The following is a 22,637-nucleotide window of genomic DNA, read 5'->3' as shown; positions in this document are numbered from 1 at the left end:
ACTGTGTCATGCCATCATGTCAATATGGACCAAAATCTCTGAGGAATGCTTCCAGGACCTTGTTGTATCTATGCCACGAAGAATTGAGGCAGTTCTGAAGGCAAAAGGGGGTCCAACCCGTTACTAGCATGGTGTACCTAATAAAGTGGCCGGTGAGTGTATATGAAACATATTCAGCATTTTGTTTATTGTTATAGCTGATGAGTCTTTATATAAAAAAATTTCATAAGAGTTACAATATCTAAGTAGCTCTCAGTACCAATATCACAGGAGCTTTCCTAAAGAAACAGAAGTACTCGTGTTGCCTTTGTTTGGCTTGAGAAAGGCTCCATGAGTGCAACTTTTATAAAGATATACTGTAAATAAACATTACAATTTACTGGAAGCACTTGGGCCTCCGCTTTCATATACTTTATGACCAGGTGGAAGGCTGCAAAGATGCACAGTGAAGCACAAGTGGTGCTGGGGACACATCCTATCTGAGGGCTCTCTAAATACAACCAGGCTAATAGGAAAACATTCCTGTAGGCCTTAAAGGGGTTATCCTGTGAATTTTCTTGTTCTTTCTTTATTGGTATAGCGCCAACTGATTCTGCAGCACTTTACATAGTTTGTCAGCCCATTAGGGCTCACAATCTAAATTTGTGTGTTTTGACTGTGGGAGGAAATTGGAGTACCCAAAGGAAACCCACGCAAACACATGTAGAAAATGCAAACTCATTGCAGTTGTTGCCCTTGGTGGGATTTGAACACAGGGCCTCAGCGCTGCAAGGCTACAGTGCTATGCAGAGGATTTATGCTATTTTCAATGATGAAATGAAGGATAAAAGTGAATCTTATAACTCACCGACAAGCATGCTACCACCCACTTCTTCCCGCTCATTCTACTGATTGGTCGGGGTCTTAGTGCTAAGACCAATGCAAAACTTTTGATGTCTCTGTGACATGTCAAAAGTAACCGATTACCCTTTTTTAATTTCCATTTTTTACTTATAAGGCAGCAAACCTACAATCATCTATATAATGCTTCCAGTTAAAATCCTATATTCCCTTCCAGCCACAGCCAGCATCTGGCTACCTAAGTTTAAGTTTAGAAAACAAAAGCTGTTAGAATGTGGCCACCACCTCTTTGATGCCCTAAGAATAATATATGCAATGCAGAGTGATTATTCTAGAGAGTAGATCTGGGCACTGTGGCGACTCTGCTATTTTAGTTTTTCTCTTCTCAGTGAGTAAAAGCGCGCCGTTCAAAAGCAGGATTTTAGTGACATCTATTGAAAGACTACATGGGACCTTTCAAACCCATACATTATTTTTAAAGCAGTCCAGCTGTGAACAAAAAGTCTAATCCTCAGTGCATGCAGAGGAGGTGCTGAAAAGCTCAATGGGACTTGACAATACCCTGCCACACCATGTGAACAGTTTTCTTTTTCAAGTGCTGCCAAAGGTGCTGGGGTGGTGCAGCCAATGATTTAAGGACACATTTTGACAGACAGAGAAAAAAGTGTCCTTAAATGACTGGTGCTCAGTGTAAAAACAGGAGAGCATGAACCAATTAACAAAGTCCTTTCAGTGTCCATTCTCTATAGTGTGTGGTGTGAAGCACATAATGATATGCATGCCTTTTTTCTTCAGACTGTAAGAACATACAGTGCGGGGTCTACAGGTCCACTGCATTATCTCATCCTGAATGTATTCACGGACAAAGCTGCCATCTGCGCTCAACAACCTACATGACCCTCACTGGAGGATTTTCATATTGACTTGCATTATAGGGAAATGTATAGATATATGTGTCACTGGAATGTATATATTAATGTAGCCACAGTGTAACATAAAAAATCTGGTCTTTCTTAATTGTAAGTAAACACATTCATTTTATAGATTACTACACGAAAGGATAAAAGCCTCCAGGACTTGGCTTTAGAGCTCAACTAGAACCAGACCACAGTCCGGGAGGGGGTACTACTTATAGTCTTTCTACTTGGTCAGCACCCTTGAGCCCCCTGGCAGTGGCAAAACTAGAGACATGGGGGCCTTTCGGACATGCCCCTCTCCTGTATCCATCCAACACAACAACACTAACTAGGTATATATAAAAAAAAACAAATATATATTATATATCACACAGGAACAATTGTGTGTTCTCATTTTATTAGGTGGGCCATAGACACAAAGACACAGGCCATAGGTAAGCATTTGCTTTTATTGTGGATAAAAAAAAGCAAGTTTTAAAAAATAAGCATTTTATCTTTAAATAGCAAAACGATAAAAAACTGAATTGGCCTTATTTGTTGGTTTCAGCAAATATGTTATTCATTGTAATTCGAAAAACGAATCCTTTTCTAATACGCTCACGCTATCATTTCCTTATGTATTCAGAATCCTTGCTTGCTGTCATTATCAGAAACCTTTATTGCTTACTTAGTGAATAAAGATCTCTCCTGGTCATGTGACGGACACATAGGGAAACGGTTTGTTACCAATCAGTACATCACATGATCAGGATTTTCTACCTCTGTAAGCAAACAGCGAAAGGTAATTTGAGTGACTGCAACTGGAATAAATAATACTTATCGCTAAGACTGGATTTTCCCTTTTCAGGTCATTTGTAACTCAAAGCAAAACATATTCACAGCTTTCAGCAAATACGGATCTGAAAAGAAATTACTAGAACTTGACAGACTTTCATCCATTTAGCATTATGTTATAGCAGTTTGGTTACTACTATGGCTATGATAGCAACTTGTTCCTTTCTCCCCCCCCCCCCCCCCCAAAAAAAAGGGAATACAACATCCATAAAGGCAATATTGTGACATATCGCTCCCTTCCCTTTACTACATAGAAAAGTTGGTTTATTGATCACAAAGTGTGTTATGTGCAAGAAAGGCTGGTCTCTTCATCCGCACTTGAGGTAAGTGCAGACTCTATATTTAATGTTTAGTAATTCCTCAGGTTTAAAACCTATTCAGTCTCCGTCTTCTGATTTCTTCCAGGGATGGCTCCCTTCGCACACCATGGCCTGGTATATAAAAAAACAAAACAAAACAAAAACAAATGTCATTGCTAAAACCACAAAAAGATATATAATTCTGCCAAAAGTGGTATGGCTTATTGATGCACTACAATATTCTTTTATACTAAGGTATCACAGTATGATGGCTGTGAGGTTTCTACAGGTCAGATAGGAAAACAGGTTGGAAAATGAAAGCATTAAAATGTACAAAACCTGTTATTTGTGGTGTCTGCATTGAAAAGAAATGCTATATAATAAACAAAATGTGAATAAACTATTTTACAGGGATACGCAGAATTTTGTCATGGGGTGAGATTACACAGATGCACACAACAGATACAGGTACACGTGAAAATTCAATATGACTAAATCTACATATAATACATACAAATGCAACGCTAAATACAAATTATCCATATTCTATGTCCCTATATAGCTCCATATTTTAACACATGAATAAAGAATAAATTCACACACTGTGTGCTCATTTAATACTAGAAATGTTAACAAGATAAATGTGTCTAAAGTTTCAGCCACTAGGGGTATCTCTTTAACTGAATTGTTAGGCTCAGTCCATTTGTAGTAAAAGAGACACCAGGATGGCAAACAGGAAATGGGGGCAGGGCTTATATGGTGCTATGTTCAGAACCTGTACTGTGTAAATGCAAGCTTAACCTCCTCTAGAGGGTCCACACCCTGCCTGAGAGGTAAAATAAAGATTTTTCTCTCTGACTATTTATAAAGTTCTGAGCAGCTGTCCGTCATTTTGCTTGTTGTCATCATCATCGGTTTCACGGCTTAGACCAGTGCTACTTTGTGATATGACCCCTTCCTTACTGCCTTGTCTCCCTTCCTTTAGTGTGACAGTGTCATCATCAATAGAAGCAGCAGATCACTGCTCTTTAATACTGTACTATATCGGCCTGATATGGCCGATTATTACTCAGTGTAATAAGGGCTCTAACACTCTTTAATCCCTGATCCCAGCAAGTAAGCATGGGATGGAACCACAGGGGCATGTAGTCACACTGCCTCTACCCTCTTCCCAGCCACTCACATTTGATTGACAGCCTGTATGCAAAACCCAGCACTTGGGTGCCAATCAAGCGTAAGTGGCTGGGAGGAGGGTAAAGGTGGTGTGACTACATGCTGCTGTGGCCCTGCATTGGAGAGCTGTGCCCAGCAGCTATAAGGTACTGGAAGGGTTTACAGACCATGAGGGACATGACGTGTTCCCTTTCAGGCCAGATTCACCATTTACTTTTGAAATCATTGTTTTAGCCAAACCCCTGACTAGAGCTTAATGAAACACAAAATTAAAACAAAAACCCTTATGCTCATCTATATTTGCATTCTGTCAAAGTTTTTAGAGAAAACAAAATGCATCAAAACTAAAAATACACCAGCATGGATATTGTAGCCGGTATTTAGTACCAGCTAGGTCATAAACTGTTGACCCCTGCACTTGTGTTGCTTGTCCCATCTGTTTGGTACACATGTGAGAGATCTCACATACTCTCTGCGCTGGATCTACTATTTCCTAAATGACAAGCCGGTGGATGGACATCTGCAGGCTAATGCCACTGAGTCAGCAGTTTTCAGGCCGTTTATCTAGAAACTCCTGTTAAGTACTTGGATTTGGCTTAATGCAGGTCAGCCAGAGGAAGCACTTTATTAATGAGCCACTTAGTCTAAAGTAGCAGAACAGCTTTAAGTAAACTGGAATTAGCGTGCATTACACCCCACAATCCAGCAGATGGCACCAGAGTTGTTTGCAGTTACTACGGGCACCAGAACTAGGACAAATGCCAGTCAGCAAAGCTTTCCACATAGTAAGCAGAATTAGGCTTATTTTGAAACAGATGGGCTCTACACAAGCTGCTGTACTGAATGTTATGGGGTTGTTTATTGTCTGGCTGGTTTCAGAATCAGGGATTACTCTGCAACATCGAGCAGTTTCTGTGTCACATCAGGGTTCACACACAGCCAGTGAAAGCTCTCGGGATACCCACACACGCAGGGTTTTTTTTTTAGTTAATTAACCCTTTGTGGTTTCAAATTGATATATAACACATAGAAAAGAATATACAACATAACACACACAGACCATTATGTCTATACACATACAATACACTGCTATATCTCATAAACTAGGAGTGTCTCTAGAATTTGAAGAGGACAGGACACCCTTATTGACAGCACCCCTGCCCTTCAGCTGTTATGCACAGTCAGAGCGTCTGGATGTAAATGATATACTTCGTTCCGTAGATTGGGTACTGACGGCACCGGGTTACTGCAGCACAACTCCCATTTTCTTCAATGAAAGCTGTGATGCCATAACCTAGCACCACAGCTATTCAGTGTTCAGATCCTCACTGATTACTCGATATTGCCAGGGGACGTGGGTGGTTGTAAATTTTGCTCCCCAAGTAGCTGCTTCATCTGACTTGTTGCAGGAGTTAGGGTCCCCACACACCTTATACCCACTTGCTCCGGGTTTGGCCATCAGTATAAGGTGTAAAAGGCTCTCCAGATTGACCAGGAACCGATAATGTCGGTAGATATAGATATAGGAGTCGGACATGATGGAAATTCACTGCCCATCCCCTTTGTTCTGGAAGAGATAAGCCACAGCCAGAGCTCTGTGGCTTAACCCTCCCTCCCCATAGAGAACACAGGATCGCTCAGCCATCAGTTATTGAAGGTGTATAGCTACCTTTACAGTAAAACCCATCTCCTGCAACAAGCAGCAAGCTGGAGAGTGAAGCTTACAGCTGCATGCGTATCCAAGCTATATCTAGCAAACAGTGGGTTACTCAGCACTGAGAACTGGACGAATCAAAACATTTGACATGTTTTTGTGACCATAAAAGTCCCCCAAAGAAGGGGACAGATTGCAAGATACTTACCTTGACCCATGGTGGTACATCCTTACCAGGACTGTACAAGGTTTTTGAAGTTAGATAGTAAAATAAATGCAGCAAAACACAGAGAATCCTTATGGAAACTATCCTTAGGCAACTTTGCCTAAGTCCGGTGGCAAATGCAAAATAATCACCCGGAAGGGAGGAATCATTTTGCATTCGGCCATTTCGTTGTTAACAGCATAGATCAATATGATCAATAGATAAATAAGAGATATTTTTTTTCATTGATTGAAATGAACAGTCCCGGAAATGAGGCTGTTTATTTAAAAAGAAATGTTCCATCAGTATGAGCAACCCATTGATACAGACACAGTAAAAGCTGCTGACAATTGGCACCATTGCCCTCATCCATTGGCATCAATTTCATCACTGCAAATCTGTGAGCAGGCTGCGGCTGTTGTTTATGTCAATTTACAAGTCCGCTTACAATAGCACAGCATACTAGCAGTGAAAGTTACACTTGCTCCAGTCCTGTATGTGTATAATCAGAAATTCCCAGCACTTAAAGGCGCATTTCGACTAATAACATTATACTATGGGAGTGCTATATGCATCATTACTTAGTATATTTGTCTTCTCCTAAGGGATGAGAGCCCACATTATGCTCTACTGGATGCTAATCTTCTATAGTACAGATTCCCACTGGCGGGATAGCTATGGGGTTCTTCTAGTGTTCAACATTTGCATAAGAAGTGAAAAAAATGGTGTTACCTATAATAAAGTGCCAAGAGTTTGGCAAATGCCTTGCTGATCTGACAGGATTCTGCAGATGTGCTACAATTAGTATTTAGAGGTCAGTATTCTGCAGGCATGGAAGGCTGCTTTATCTGCATTCGCCATGTGTCTCCAAGCAATTCTATAGAATATGTTTATTTGACTTATAAGAGAATGTCTTGTTTGTGTCTTGGCACACAATACATAAACCATATTCATACATTACAAGCTGTGCCTCTTGACACACTGATAAAGCTATCCATCTGGGATGTTGGCAAATCACCCAGACGGATTTACTTCTAAATCAAGTGACTGATAAGCAACACACTCGCCACAAGAACACCGGGGCGGCGTTTATAGACTATACTGGAGAGGAGAGGATGCTGATTAGATATTGTGTCTCTTTGTTTAACATTCTTTTTTTTTTTTGGACACATCTTACATTGCATGGATAAAAGTATGGGGAAGCCACATAATAAATAGGTCTGCCTTCTTTAGCGATATACTTATTGCTACTAAATATACAGCCATGCAACCTCCATAGACTTGACTTGAGTTGCCTATATGGATAAGATTGCTCTTTGGTGCCCTCTGGTCATTGCGTATTGTCCGGGGAACAAAAAGATCAGGTAGCCTTAGGGTCCTATTTCACGGGCAGATGTTGGCCCCATCAACGATGTAAACGAGCGCCGACCTGCTAGATCGGCGCTCGTTTACTGGGCCTATTCCACGGCCCGATGATCGTTGAGCGAGGGCTGCAGGGACATCGTTACCGAGGTCCTTGCAGCCCTTGCACCATACATTACCTGGCAGGGCTTCTCCTCCGCTCCGTCTTCCTCCCCGGGTCCCGCGGCACATCGGTCCTGGCCTGTGATTGGCTGAGCGGTCTTACTGCTCAGTCAGGCCGCTCCGGAGCTGCTGATGCTGTGCCGCGGGACCCTGGTAAGGAAGACGGAGCGGAGGAGAAGTCCTGCCAGGTAATGTATGCTGCTGCTTCTCAAATCGTCAGTTGCCCGCCACGCACCGCACATCGCTACGGTGGGGGACCGATGATTTTAGGTCTGGCCCTAAATAAACGATCAGCCGATCACCGGCTGATCGTTTACTCTATTCCAACGAACGATAATCGCTCCCGTGGAATAGGCCCCTTAGGCTAGTCACATGTTCTGTAAGTTTATCTGTAATTGAGGGATCCGCAATTACAGAAAACTTTAGAGCCCACCGATTTGTGATGTTTTCTCTCAGGGTGTTTTTCTTCAGTGCGCTATGGCTACAGCAGGCTGTGTGTGTGTGTGTGTGTGTGCGCGCTATGGCTGCAGGAGGCTGTGTGTGTGTGTGTGCTATGGCTGCAGCAGGCTGTGTGTGTGTTTGAGAGAGAGAGAGAGAGAGAGAGAGAGATGCAGAAATTAGAGGGGTATTCTGGGCAACAGTAAAAAATCCAGGGGGATCATAATAAAGTCCTATTTACCCATCCCGATGTCCCTGCAGTGCAGAATCACGGCTTATGGTCCTCGGCTGGGCTCCCGATCCTGTGATGTCAAGGCCCCACTCAGAAATGCCCACTTAGCCAATCAGTAAAAGGGGTGGGGCACAGCTGCATTCACTGACTGGCTGAGTGGATAGTTCCTGTGGGCTTATGATGATTCAGGAGCGCAGACGGTGACAGAGAGCTGATAAATCTGGGTCTATGTCTGACCTCTACATCACAGGTATCTGGAATTGTTGGCAATTTTTCTTCATTTATGGTGAATATTTAGTTATAAGCATAGAAGATTGTCAGCAGAAAAGACCACCTGGTGTATCTAGTCTAGCTTTGAGTTCTTCAGGACATCGTGGCTGGAGCCTAGCTGCATCCACTGCACACACAGAGGAGAACTTGCTTTATATCTTTGCCTTATTAACTCAGAAGTCGCCCCAGGATCATGTCGAACGTTGCAGCTGAGTCAGTTTTGCTTTACACTAGTTAAATAAACGATAAATAAATCCCCTGGTTTCTGATTGGCCATTTATTAAGGAGCTGGATTCGGAGTTGGAGTCAGAGCTGTGGCTTACAGACTCCACAGCCCTACTTAGTATGGACCATAACTATGGCACAGACTGTCCAATATAAGTCTATGGCAACGTCCATAATTTGTGGGAATGAAACATCTGTAACGTCTGCAAATCCATATGGATGAGTAATATTTTTAAACCATTTCCAGTGTAAGACCATGTACAGACACACAATGCTCACAATAGAAATGGTGACATTGGGGGAGATTTATCAAACATGGTATAAAGTGAAACTGGCTCAGTTGCCCCTAGCAACCAATCAAATTCCACCCTTCATTTTCCAAAGAGTCCGTGAGGAATGAAAGGTGGAATCTGATTGGTTGCTAGGGGCAACTGAGCCAGTTTCACTTTACACCATGTTTGATAAATCTCCCCCATTGAGTTGTCAAGTTAGTTCTAAATTTCCAGTAAGAATAACAAAACCTGGTGGAATTAGTAGCTCCAGTGGACCCGGGCCTGCCACATGGCAGGCATAGAAATCTACACCTGCTCCAGAGTAGTTGTATATTTTTGCCTGCAATGGAACACCTCACCTTGTCGCACCCCTCTGCCCGCCCATTAGCCAAATGGAGACTACATCGAGGAAAAGGAGCAGATTTTTGCGCAAGCCTGTTTGCACCAGGCCCATAAATGATAAATATCCCCCCTAGGTGTTTTGAGTTCATAGTTCTTCTTTTCTCTGAAATCACTCTGCACCCACTATAAAACCACTCTACCGCAGAGTCCTGCTACCGATAAAAAGCAGATTCAAGGTGTAATACTATAAAATCTGTTAAGTGGGACACTGCACTTTAACGAAAACAAGGGAAGGACAGCAACACAGTTATAAAAACAGCGCACTAATAAATGGCATGTTTGATATTTCCAGGAATTAAAATATTTCTCCTGGGTGTTAATGAAGGTAAAAAGAGATTCATTTAATGCAGCCCCGAAACATTTCACAACTTGGATGTGGAAAAATGTTGTTATTGGAATTAAGACAAAACATGCATTCATTGAAACGGCCTTTATTTTCTTAAGTTACAAGAGTTGCCAAAATTCAGTGCAAAGAAAAAAAAATCCCATATTAGTCAGTGTGGCATGGTCAGCGGCTGTGAAAACGCATGCTATCATTTGGGGGAGCATTAAATCATGACTGAGCTCCGGCCAATAACAACAATGTTTCAGCACAGCATGATTCCGATTTTGTCCTAATATAATTTACTATGGGTGTACATTATTTTAGGCGTTGTAAGAAAAGTCCTTGTGTGATAATTACTGATGTGATATTATATATATATATATATATATATATATATATATATATATATATATATATATATATATATACACACATATATTTTATATATATATACACACACACACAACTTTTAAACAATATTATTTGCACTTTACGCAAATGTCTGGGTTTACATAGTTTGTAGACATGAGCGAACAGTGTTCGGGTCGATCCGTACCCGAACGTTTGGCATTTGATTAGCTGGGGCTGCTGAACTTGGATAAAGCTCTAAGGTTGTCTGGAAAACATAGATACAGCCAATGACTATATCCATGATTTCCACATAGCCTTAGGGCTTTATCCAACTTCAGCAGCCACCGCTAATCAAATTCCGAAAGTTCGGGTTCGGATCGACTCGAGCATGCTCCAGGTTCGCTCATCTCTAATCGTTTGATATATCTGGGCCATGGACCATAAAAAGATTGTTGCCAACTACATAACTCAAAATGAGATAATATTCCCATTCAACTTTTCCTCAGACACATTCAGAAAGCTTAGCAGTGGTAAATGGAACAAAATGTATTGTATTACTGAGGTTGTCTGAGCATAGAAAAATAGGGTGACATGAAAATAAAAAACAAGGTATACTCACTTCTCCCAAGGCCCCACAGCTGCCCCGCCAATGCTCCCAATCTCGTCACAACTACTTCCTGGTAACTGATGGATAGGTTGGACCGTGCAGGAACTGTCCTACTTGGCCAATCAATGAAAGAGGTGGGGCCTCACTGCAGTTAGTGCTTGGCAGAGCGGGGCGGTATATAAAGAAAATTAATGGTCATGAGTCATCTGCAGTTGGACACTGATATGAAGTTAAAAGAGTCTGTTCTTTTAACAAACTGTAAATTGACATCTATAAAAGCTGTAGATGCAAATAGAGCCCTGATATCATGGTAGGCTTAAATGGGTTTAATTTACATTTTACATTTATGCTAAGAAATCTATGATTGCTAAAGGTCCGACCTGCGAGACCCCCACAAGAAGCAAAACAAAAATGTCTTGCAAAGAGTTGAAACACACCAACACACGTATGGTTGTCACTGGGTTGAGTACCTCATTAAGGGTGCGTTCACACGTACAGGATCTGCAGCAGATTTGATGGCGCAGATTTGAATCTGCAGCAGATCCGCAGCAGATCTGCAGCAGATTTGATGGCCCAGAGTTACTTTGTATTGAATCTGCAACTTCAAATCTGCGCCATCAAATCTGCAGCCCCATCCGCCCGATCGCCCCCCGCAGCACCTGTCGCTCGCACGCCCCCCCCAATTGCCCCCTGCAGCCCCGGCTGCCCGATCGCCCCCCGGCAGCACCTTTTCCCCCCACCTGCAGCTTTGATCGGGCGGCCGGGTTGCGGGAGGTGTTAAAGGGGCTGCGGGCGGCTGGCTGGAGCATATACTTCACCTGTTCCCCGCTCCGGCTTGCTGAAGACACCAGGAACTGCCGGAGCCGGGATCAGGTGAAGTATCAGCTCCGGGGGCCGGGGGGTTAATGGGGCGGGCTGCAAACAAACTCGCAGCAGGGATGTACATCCCTTCTGCGTGTTTGTCTGCCATTAAAAGTATAGGGCCGGGATCTGCAGCGGGTCTCGCTGCAAATACGCAGTGAGGGGACTCGCTGCAGGCCCGCCAAGTGGGTTTGTAGCCTAAAGGGTCTGCTGCTCTTTTGTAAAATCGCTGGGGTCTCAGGGTGGAATAGGCCATTAGTGTAAAATCCTGGAAAACTCCTTTACCCACTAACATTCATAGAAGAACTAAAACAAACACATTTCTCAAATAAAGGTGGCTGCTGCTTTCCTTAATCCGTTAGGTCTCCATGCCATAACAGTGTTTCATGGATGGCCTTGCATAAAGAAAAAAAGATTTATGCAAAAGATTGGGTCCATCTGGGTCCATCTAATCTGCCCCATTAGTATTTCCCTTTTTACTATCTCAGGATAGATATATGTTTATCCCAGGCAGGTTTACATTATTAGTTATTGTGGATTTACCTACCACATCTGCTGGAAGTTTGTTACAAGCATCTACTACTCTTTCAGTACAGTAATATTTTCTCATGTCGTTTATGATCTTACTCCCAACTAATCTCTGACGGTGTCCCCTTGTTCTTTAGTTTTTTACTACTGTGTCACTTTGACCTTGACCATTTGTACTGTAACTACATAAAAATGAAGACACCATTAGAGTACATCTGGATGCTTGATGCAGTCAGACACTTAGTTATCCTTTAACTTCTGATACTTGCCAAGTGCCTTCACTTACAAGTTCATGCCTTCTAATCTTCGAACACATTTTCTATTTCACTTGAATTTTCCCAACTAATTCAAATCAGCCAAGTCATAAAATCCATACCTGGGTCATTAAGACTCTCCCGTATGGCTTGTTGCAGCTGTTCTTCTTCATTAAGCCCTCCAGTGTACACATCATAGGCCCCTGGAGGACTGTTTGCTTGGAACTGGTACTCTGGATACCTAGCATACCCTATTTGAACGATATTCACTGTTTAGCTTTATTACTTTTACATTACTTTCAAAGCATCTTATGGTGTTTGCAAATTGAATAGCATCACACAGAGCACTTACAGCCTTATATGCAAAATGACTTCAAGCATTCAACAAGACTATGCACAATTTCCAGTTACAAGTATATAATAAAAAGAACAAGTCAGATATAAACAGAGTTCATTTGGAAATTTATAACATGTACTTAACAGTTAAGCAGAATCCAAGATCAAATTAGAGTTCAGCCTCTCGAGGTAAAACAAGACTTACAGTGTATGGATATGGGCAAAAAAGTAACCTAACAAAGTACTAAAAAGGTGCTCAGAGTTAGATGGCCATGAAGTGTATAATTTGCTCATTAAAGGAGAAGTTTGGCGAAAAATTTTATTAAAGTAATGTAATGCCCGACAAAAGTTATACAAATCTCAAACATACACTTATTACAGGAAATGCGTATAAAGTACTTTTTTTCCTGCATTTACTACTGCATCAAGGCTTCACTTCCTGGATAAAATGGTGATGTCACTTCCTGGATAACATGGTGATGTCACTACCCGACTCCCAGAGCTGTGCGGGCTGTGGCTGCTGGAGAGGATGATGGCAGGGGGACACTGAGGGACACAGGGCACTGGAGGGACACTGAGCATCCCTCTACCATCATCCTCTCCAGCAGCCACAGCCCGCACAGCTCTGGGAGTCGGGTCGTGAAATCACCATATTATCCAGGAAGTGATATCACCATGTTATCCAGGAAGTGAAGCTTTTATGCAGTATTATGCAGTAGTGCAGGGAAAAAATTGTATATTGTATGTATATTGTATTGTATGTGTATATTGGTGATATGTATAACTTTTGGGGGGCAATACAACACTTTAATAAAAATTTTCACCGGACTTCTCCTTTAATAATATCATGCAGGATTACTTCATGTCTTTTAAACGTACCAGAATTGTTGTAGTATTGCTGTCTTGCTGGACGGTCATTGGTAAAAAAAGATACTAAAGAGACAGAAAAAAAACAAATTCTGTGTTTTAAAAATGGAAATTCTTATGGTTTATGTGTTCTAGGTTTTCTTAATAAACAAAATTCCATAAACATAAAACTAACATCAGGACCTTTTCCGGCTTTTAACCACTACACTACTCTTAGTCTAAACTACTACAAAGCTGCACGGGTGTACAGTTATTAACCTATCTACCATGGAGTCTCTACTTACAGATTCCCAGTAAAGTTGAATGATACATGATATATAACCTAACAAAAATTATAATATGTTTGCTGGTCTTAAATAAGGTTCCAAATAAGGCTCCACCCCACATAATTTATCAATGGTATTTACCCTAACATTGGTAGTTAGACGAAGCCATGGTAATGGTTGAATGCACGGCGTAACATTGTCGCTGTTTCTAGATGGCCATCTTTTTGGATCCATATTGGCATAGGCCCCACGTCACTTCCGCCTTGAGTTACGGATGGAATGACATATATCCTAAGAGTTAAAGTGACACTGTCACCTCCTCTTTGCATTATGACTTCTCTACACAGGTGTAAAGGGTAAATTTAGCGGTTTTCATGCCTTATTTTATATCATACGTCATGGTGCTTGTTCAAGTAAAAAGTGATCTTTTATCAACTGCAGATTGTATTAAGTGGGCGTGGCCTAGAGACATTAGCGTCACTTAGCCCCGCCCACAGCTCCCCTGTTGGCCCCGCCCCCTTGTCGGCCATTGGAACAGGCTGGCCGAAAGGTCTAGACCCCACCCCCTTTACGTCGGCCAACCAATGGGCGTCAAGGGGGCGGGACCAACGGTGCCGTTGTGGGCAGGGCTAAGTGGCGCTAATGCCACGAGGCCACGCCCACTTAATACAATCTACAGTTGATAAAAGGACACTTTTTACTTAACAAGCACCATGAGGTATGATATGAAATAAGGTATGAAAAACGCAAAATTTACCCTTTACACCTGTGTAGAGATGTCAGAATGCAAAAAAGGAGGTGACAGTGTCACTTTAACGTCCAAGGGATCTCACCCAATGGCGTTTATCTGGGAGCAGAACATCTTAAAGTAAATTTACCACTAGGTACATCGCTATGGGCTTTTTACATGAACAAACCAGTATCGGCGCAGGGATGTTGGAAGCGTGGTCCTTTTTTCTTTTTAACTGCCGCCCGGTTCCCCTGTGTGACGACGGTTTATTCCCAAGCACCGGCTGGGCATGAAGCACTGAGCGGAGAGGCTACGTCACACCGGTGGCCGGCGAGCCCATCCCCACTGCTTCATGCCGGGCTGGTGCTTGGGAACAGACTGGTGTCATGAGCAGGGAGCGGGTGGCGGTTAAAAAAAAGTGACCACGCCTCCAGCATTGCCGCGACAGTCTGTTAATGTAAAAAGCCCATAGCGATGTACCTAGTGGCACATTCTCTTTAAATAAAAATAAGACGGGAAATTCAAAAGGTATAGATGTATTATCAGCATCACGCCGCATCTATCATGCACCAGCAGTGTCTCCCATGACCGCATGTTTGACTTCATCCTGACCCACATCTGGTCTCCTGGGAATTAGGAACGCATTGAGACCATGTTTATTACGTAGACAGATGAGTATCCAGCGTTTATAAGTCTGTTGTTACTCTGAACTGACTGCATTTGATTTTGTGCCAGCTCTTGTCACTATTGCCATACTGATGTCTTTGTGTGAACTGTCTTGTTAGAATATTATGGAGTGTACTTGTGGATACTAACAGTTGAGACTTACCCATCAGTCTATGGGTCAGGCTGACAATGACCGGGTTACATAATACCTCGGGTTTAAAACACCTGTTGACACTTACCATTAAGACATATCCTTGTCCATCTGCTAATGTGTGTGTGTGTGTGTGTGTGTGTGTGTGTGTGTGTGTGTGTGTGTGAGAAATATGCCTGCACCATCTACTTGCTCTATATCTTGGTTGCTAGGTATACATATTCCTTTCTCCTGATACTTATATCTATACTGTTATGGTAGACGTTTGATCACAGTCACATCATAGCTAGTTTGGGTCCCCTTTGTTTAGTGAGACAGTCAGCACCCCCCAATTCTTAGGGATTTTGCTAAGAGACAGAGTTAGGATCTGGTGTGGGGCCATGCTTTCTAGGCTAGTTGGAGGGCTTGAGATACTCTCTACGTGGCTCTGTCAGACATAAAGAAGTGTAGCAATTAAATGGTAAGATATTTCTGATTTCTGAAGTTGCTTAAGTTAGAAAGTTACTTCATTTTGCATTTAAGAAAAAAAAAATAATAAAAAAATAATCTGATCACAGTGGATGACAGACTTTACCCAACTGGTAAATCCCTCACTGGAAGGTATGGATTTTGTCTGGATCATTAGTACATAATAATCTAGAATAATGGTGCACCAACAGCAGCTTGTGATGCCATTCTGTGTAGTCCCAGCTTTATTTTCATATCTGGCAACCCTCTATTGCAAACACCAGAGTGCAAAATGTGTGGTGAAGTGGTAGGTGCGTAGGTGTGCTGATATGCACCGCTGTTTCTACAAATCCCATTAATGAAAAATAAATACAATCACCCTTATCCATAGCAGCCTTAACTCCTCTCTAGAGTACTGAACAAGGGGTGGAGGGACCCCCCCCCCATTCCTCTGATGAGTGGGACCATCACATATACTGTTATATTAACCTGTCCCTGTGCCCTCTGCAGCACAGCCAGCTCACTGTTAGAATCTGGTCTGTATCTCCCAGGTTCCGGTCTTGTCGTGACCCGGCAGGAACTACTTGCTTAGCCAGTCAGTGACTGCAGAGGTGTCCCGCCTCAGTCACTGACTGGCTGAGCCGGGGCTTGAGTTAACAAGATTGGGAGATTCAGGAGGTCAGCAGGCAACTGTGAGCAGTGGTGCTGTGGGAGTACTGGGACTGGTAAGTATCACTTCATTATTATGCTCCCTCCCTGGATTTTTACCTTTGCCTGGAGTTCTCCATAACATTTTATTTTAGTATTGTGCACACCTTTAACTTGCCAGACAATGTAGCTCCACTTAACTAATGGAGCCAAATGCTTTCTCCTGCATTAGCCTAGTGCTATTGCAGTCCATGTGTCTTCTCCTCCCTGACTTTTTGCACATATAGTTTGTTTAATATTACAAAACAGAATGACAAAGCCTTGCCAGCCATATGTCTCTCATCACAGACTTAATAAAAGAGATTCTTATTGCTGGATTCATTTACTGGGGATGCTGTAATTTGTTTCTACTTAAACTGTTTTGTTCTCCAAGCTGTGTTCAGCTTTATTGTCCTTTTTATTATTGATTCATCACACCAATCACTCTGTGTGCCCACAAGGTAAGCTCTGTATTCATAAACAGGGAAGTAGAATATTCATTTTACTTAGACATAGCTTGTGATGAATGACAACTACATCATAAAGCTCACAGCTGAGGTTTATAAAAGAAAAGACTATTGCCTTCTCACTGTAAGTCTTTCAAGGCGTCATTACCTGTGGTCCTAAGAATAGCTCCTAAAGGTCCGTACGTGTACAGCAAGCCGACAAGAATCCCAGAGAGATGTCCAATAAAGGATGTCCTGGCCGGAAAAAAAAAATTAAACATGTACATTAATAAATAAATATATATATATATATATATATATATATATATATATATATATATATACACACACACACACACACACACATACTCATATAGCTGTATCATATTAAAAGCCTAAAAATGCAGGAGTCATTGCAACAGGTCCTTATAATGTCCCTGTCATGTTCTTGGGGGGCCTAAATCTGTGAGGCAGGAACATAGGGAGCCTAAAGCTGAAAGACAGGAACATAGGGGCCTAAAGCCGAAAGAGAGGAACATAGGGGGCCTAAAGCCGAGAGACAGGAACATAGGGGGCCTAAAGCCGAGAGACAGGAACATAGGGGGCCTAAAGCCCAGAGACAGGAACATAGGGGGCCTAAAGCCGAGAGACAGGAACATAGGGGGCCTAAAGCCGAGAGACAGGAACATAGGGGGCCTAAAGCCGAGAGACAGGAACATAGGGGGCCTAAAGCCGAGAGACAGGAACATAGGGGGCCTAAAGCCGAGAGACAGGAACATAGGGGGCCTAAAGCCCAGAGACAGGAACATAGGGGGCCTAAAGCCGAGAGACAGGAACATAGGGGGCCTAAAGCCGAGAGACAGGAGCATAGGGGGCCTAAAGCCGAGAGACAGGAACATAGGGGCCTAAAGCCGAGAGACAGGAACATAGGGGGTCTTAAGCCAAGAGAGAGGAATATAGGGGCCTAAAGCCGAGAGGCAGAAACATAGAAGGTCTAAAGCTGAGAGACAGGAACATAGAAGGTCTAAAGCCGAGAGACAGGAACATAGAAGGTCTAAAGCCGAGAGACAGGAACATAGAAGGTCTAAAGCTGAGAGACAAGAACATAGAAGGTCTAAAGCTGGGATATAGGTTATAGTTGTAAATGTTCCTTACACTAAGCAACTGGTTGTCATCAGTGTTTTTACTTCCCCTGACTATGAAAAGTTACTATATTGGGCAATTACATTAAAAGACATTTTTATTTCTTCACCAACAGAGAAACTATTTTATTAGTCTGGATAAGACGATCACAAGGGACTACCTACTTTCCTACCTCTTGCCAAAAAAATCTATTAGTCATCATCAGTGTATAGTGCACATAAAACCAGCCACATCTGAAGTTACACAGTCCCAGATGTGGCATCCACATCGATCAGACATTTATGGCATATCCTGTGGATAGGTGATAAATGTATGGGTATTTCCATTTCCTACATCACATTTCAAGTAGTGGAAAATGCAAATAAATATAACTAGAATCATTGCCGACTTTTCATTTTGTGCCTAATCCTCTATTCCCCTTGTTTACGTCTTGTTGCCTAGGTTACTAACCACCACTGTGTGGATAGGGTCTGGCCTCTTTAGGTGGTGCGTGCGCAGTGGTCCCCCGACCCTGCACAGTACACAAACCCTGAAGCTGTCTTGTGCAAAGTGCCAGGGAATAACAAACGGGGTTTATCACATCTGTTCTTACCATCTCTTACTGTGACAACCCCCAGAACTGTAAGAACTGGCACTAAGCTATTTAGCAGTATTTTTAACCTATGTGTCCCCCACCCCTATAACCTTATGGCTTATCTGCATGCTGCTTGGAGCTGGTGTTGGTATGGCCATTTTTATGTCATTTTAACACATTTGATCCCACTTTGTGTTTTGTTAGTAAAGCTCCTTTTTAATAGTTCTTTACTAAATTGTCTTTTTTAGTAGTTCTTGTAGGGACTCACAAGAGAACAAAGAACTCTGACCTTCCAGACTAAAGTCAGGCCCTGTGGTGTTGTTGGAGGACAATGGGGTGTCAATACCATGTAGAAAACGGTTGGCGCTTTAATTTTTAGCCCCAATCAGTAGATAGCTAGAGCTGTCACTTAAAGCTAAGAAGAAGTCGGTACACCTCCTGGACACTAACCGCGACTGGGAACTTTGTTTTACTTTCCTCATTTTCTATATAGAATTGACAAAGTTTTGAGGAGCCAAAACTGGTGAAAGATTCCCTTTAAAGGGGTTATCCATGCATTAAAATAACCAATGAGCAGGTACTCACCTCACTAATGCCTGGTTCAGGCGCTGGTTGACAGATGTCATGGAACATTAGAGGTCACAGGTCATAGGCCTGGCATCATGGCTCCCATCACTGAGTGATAATGCCAGGAGTATGGCCTGTGTCCTTTGACAGCACCGATTTGCTGCATTGGCGATGTGACAGTCTCTCCAGAAGGAAGACTGGGGTGCCGACTGGTGTCTAAACTAAGGGCCCTATTACAGGGGACGATTATTGTGCGAAAAATCGTTAAATCTTTTGGATTTAAACGATAATCGTTCTGTGGAATTGCAGGCAACAATCGAAAAATTGTTCGTATGTCGTTGATCATTTAGATCTGAACCTAAAACTATCGTTAATTGTTCGCTGTAATTCCATGTTCGTTTGCTCAAGTTCCGCGTTTTTTCACTAATCGTTCAGTGTAATAGCACATTTTTCATTGTTTTTCTGGGATCAGAAGGAATAAACGATCATAGTAACGATCGTAGCTAACGATTATCGTTCTGTGTAAGATGGTGAACGATTTCAGGTTAACTATAAACAATCAGTTTGCGATCGTTTATCGTTAGTCATTAAAAATTGCTCAGTGTAATAGGACCCTAAGGATCAGCACAGCATCTGTGAGGTGAGTACCTGCTTGTTTGTTATTTTAAACCACTTGGGGCCCCTTTAAAACGTTAAGTTTTACAGAATCACCAAATCACTAAATGAATAGCATTTTAGGTGGATGGGAAAAGAATATTACTGACCAATATTGTAATAAGGCTAAACTAAATAATTACCTTGTTTGATGCATGTAGAAGAAGCTGACCTATCAGTATGTGTATGACCAATAGTCACCCCCCCCTATGCATAGTGGCGTGCAAGTGTCTGATCACCAGTGTTTTATATACATGCAACCTATTCCAGATAGCATTGTGAATTGGTGTTTGAACTTGCCTTTGAATCAGTGGCTTTTTTCTACAGTTTAAGTAAATATAAGTAAATCATGATAAGATTTTCTGTGACATAAGCACACGTGACTGAATCTTCTTACCACAAACCTAAGCTGCTACACAACTATGGGGAAAGAATATTACCCATACCATTAGGAGTATGTTCATACAGGGCTTATGCGGTGCAGATTTCCGATACAGGAAATTTAGAGTAACTGCAATTTTGATGCGAAATGCCACCTAAAGGCTGTAGAAATGAAGGATAAATGTATGTATTACCCTGCATTGCAGATATGAACTCTGCAACAGGTGACTGTAAATTGTTGGGGATTATATCAGGGTTTTTTCACTATCCACAAGTGAGGATTTCAAATATGCAATAAATTAGTGCCAAGAGTGCGCAGAATCCACAGTAAATCCATAAATTTTTGGACATACCCTAGGAAAGCTCCAGAAAGTCTGCACAATATGTACCTTGTAGCACACTCATCTGCTATCTATATCTCCAAATAAAGACATACTAAACTGGGATGCAGATAGGAACAATCTCATAAGACTACATTCTGCATCCAAGCTTCTGAGGCCTCAACCACAGTGTCAGTCCGTTGACATCAGCATCCACATTGGCCTTTCTGCTATCTAATAGAGAGAACAGGCAATCGCAATATAGTGGACACATTGTGATGGCAGAAGGCATGGGCAGCTGCTCAAATATTTTTTTAATTGTTCTCTCTTAATTTCAACCAGATATAAAACTTACTAAGCCACGTTGCTGTGATCTACTAAAGATGAAATGCTGTAGTGCATTTATCTCCCCCAAACCTCTATTTCTACATCTGATACCTAGTCAGCTGTTGAAGGGGTTGTCAAAGGTAAATAAAAATAAATAAAAATATAAACTGCAAGAGTCCAGTAATGATGCTGCTTCTATTTACTTGTCTGGATGATACGCTCTCCCTGCTCTCCTAATGACAATAAGGCCCCGTTCCCACTGAGCAAAACTAGCGGAATTCCGTGGCGGAATTGTCCGCCGCGGAATGCCGTTAGCCTCCCGCTCATAATGGGAGTCTATGGAAGGTGCGCGCTCCTGCTCTGTCCGCGCTGAAGAACGAACATGTTCTGAATTCCGCTAGTTTTGCTCATTGGGAACGGGGCCTAAAGCAGTACTCCAGTGAAGGGAAAAAAAACAGTTTTCAAATCAAGTGATGTCAAATTATTATACAGATTTGTAATTACTTTCTTTCCAGTCTGACAGCTCTCTGTTTATAGTTCCACGTGTTTCGACCATTAGGTCTTTCTCAACAGCAACTCAACTGCTGTTGAGAAAGACCTGATGTCGGAACGCGTGCAGCGTCCCATGTGTTAATAAAACACAGACTTTATTTGCTTCAAAAAAGACTTGAGTGCCAGGATTTATTTTCTTTACATTGTGCTCTCGCTGCCACCATTGTCTGTGACAGGAACTGTCCAGAGCAGGAGGAGTTTTCTATGGGGATCTGCTACTGTTCTGGACAGTTCCTGTCAAAGACAGAGGTGGCAGTAGAGAGCACTGTGTCAGACTGGAAAGCATAACCACTTCCTGCAGGTCATACAGCAGCGTATAAGTACTGGAAGACTTCAGTTTTTAAAATATAAGTATTTTACAAATGTATATAACGTTTCCTTTACCTTATTTCTCCAGCCAAGCCCAGCACAATCTGCCTGGAGCATTCCTAATGATGAGGAGGGCGGGGAGGAGGGACAGAGAGGTTGTGCCAGCCTAATGCATAGACATTCTAAGCCCCGGCCGTTGGGCACGGGGCTGCCAGTTTAAAAGTTGTTTTTTAGGACAATAGCTGCATCATCTGCCGAACGGACCCCAGGACAGATCTTGGATTAAAAGCAGCTATCTGAAGGTACAAGCGGTTTGGGGGTCAGACTGTGGGTACAGAGTCGCTTTAAACATGGTGTAATGTGAAACTGGCTCTGTTGACCCTAGCAGCCAATCAGATTCCATATTTCATTCCTCACAGTCTCTTTGGAAAATGAAAGGTGGAATCTGATTGGTTGCTAGGGGCAACTGAGCCAATTTCACTTTACACCATGCTTGATAAATCTCCCCCATAGACTTTTTTTTTTTTAAATGACAGTGATCATTTCAGCTCTACAACTGAATTTTCACTTGTTGTCCTTAAAGAGGTATTCCAAGAAAAATGAACTTTCCCCCAATCCACAACATAGGAGAAAGGTAGGAGATTGCGGGGGGTCTGACCTCTGTACCCCCCTGCTGAACTCTGTATCGGGCCCCTGGCTTCTATGTTATGAATAAAGCAGCGGGTCTATTTATTCCTATGGAGCCGATGGAAAGAGACGAATACAGAACTGTCCCGGCATACTCAGCACTTTCTGTCGCTCCATAGGAATAAATAGAGTTGCAGGTCATGTGCCATACCCGCAGGTCTATTCATGACACAGAAGCCGGGGGCCCGATGCGGAGATCGTGGGGGGTACAGAGGTCAGAACCCCCTGCAATCTCCTGTTTTTCCCTATCTTGTGGATAGGGAAAACCTCATTTTTCCTGGAATACCCCTTTAATTGTAAAACTATGTTTTCCACT

General features: G+C 42.4%; 1 protein-coding gene across 1 annotated transcript in view; it reads right to left on the bottom strand.

Annotated features, from left to right (window-relative positions):
* Nucleotides 1-2,778: 2,778 nt before the first annotated feature.
* The window catches only part of RHBDD1 (rhomboid domain containing 1), a 42,252-nt gene continuing 22,393 nt past the window's right edge, over nucleotides 2,779-22,637 (bottom strand). The window contains exons 4-7 of the mRNA XM_069975423.1: nucleotides 16,977-17,062; nucleotides 13,427-13,480; nucleotides 12,334-12,462; nucleotides 2,779-3,022 (exon numbers count right to left, since the gene is read on the bottom strand). Of these exons, the coding sequence (XP_069831524.1) occupies nucleotides 2,958-3,022; nucleotides 12,334-12,462; nucleotides 13,427-13,480; nucleotides 16,977-17,062 (334 nt within the window). The 3' untranslated portion in view covers nucleotides 2,779-2,957. The remainder of the gene's footprint in view (nucleotides 3,023-12,333; nucleotides 12,463-13,426; nucleotides 13,481-16,976; nucleotides 17,063-22,637) is intronic.

The sequence above is a fragment of the Dendropsophus ebraccatus genome, chromosome 6, assembly GCF_027789765.1.
Source record: "Dendropsophus ebraccatus isolate aDenEbr1 chromosome 6, aDenEbr1.pat, whole genome shotgun sequence".
NCBI lineage: Eukaryota > Metazoa > Chordata > Amphibia > Anura > Hylidae > Dendropsophus > Dendropsophus ebraccatus.
Note: the sequence above shows the minus strand (reverse complement) of the source record. Positions and strands in the feature narration are given on the sequence as shown.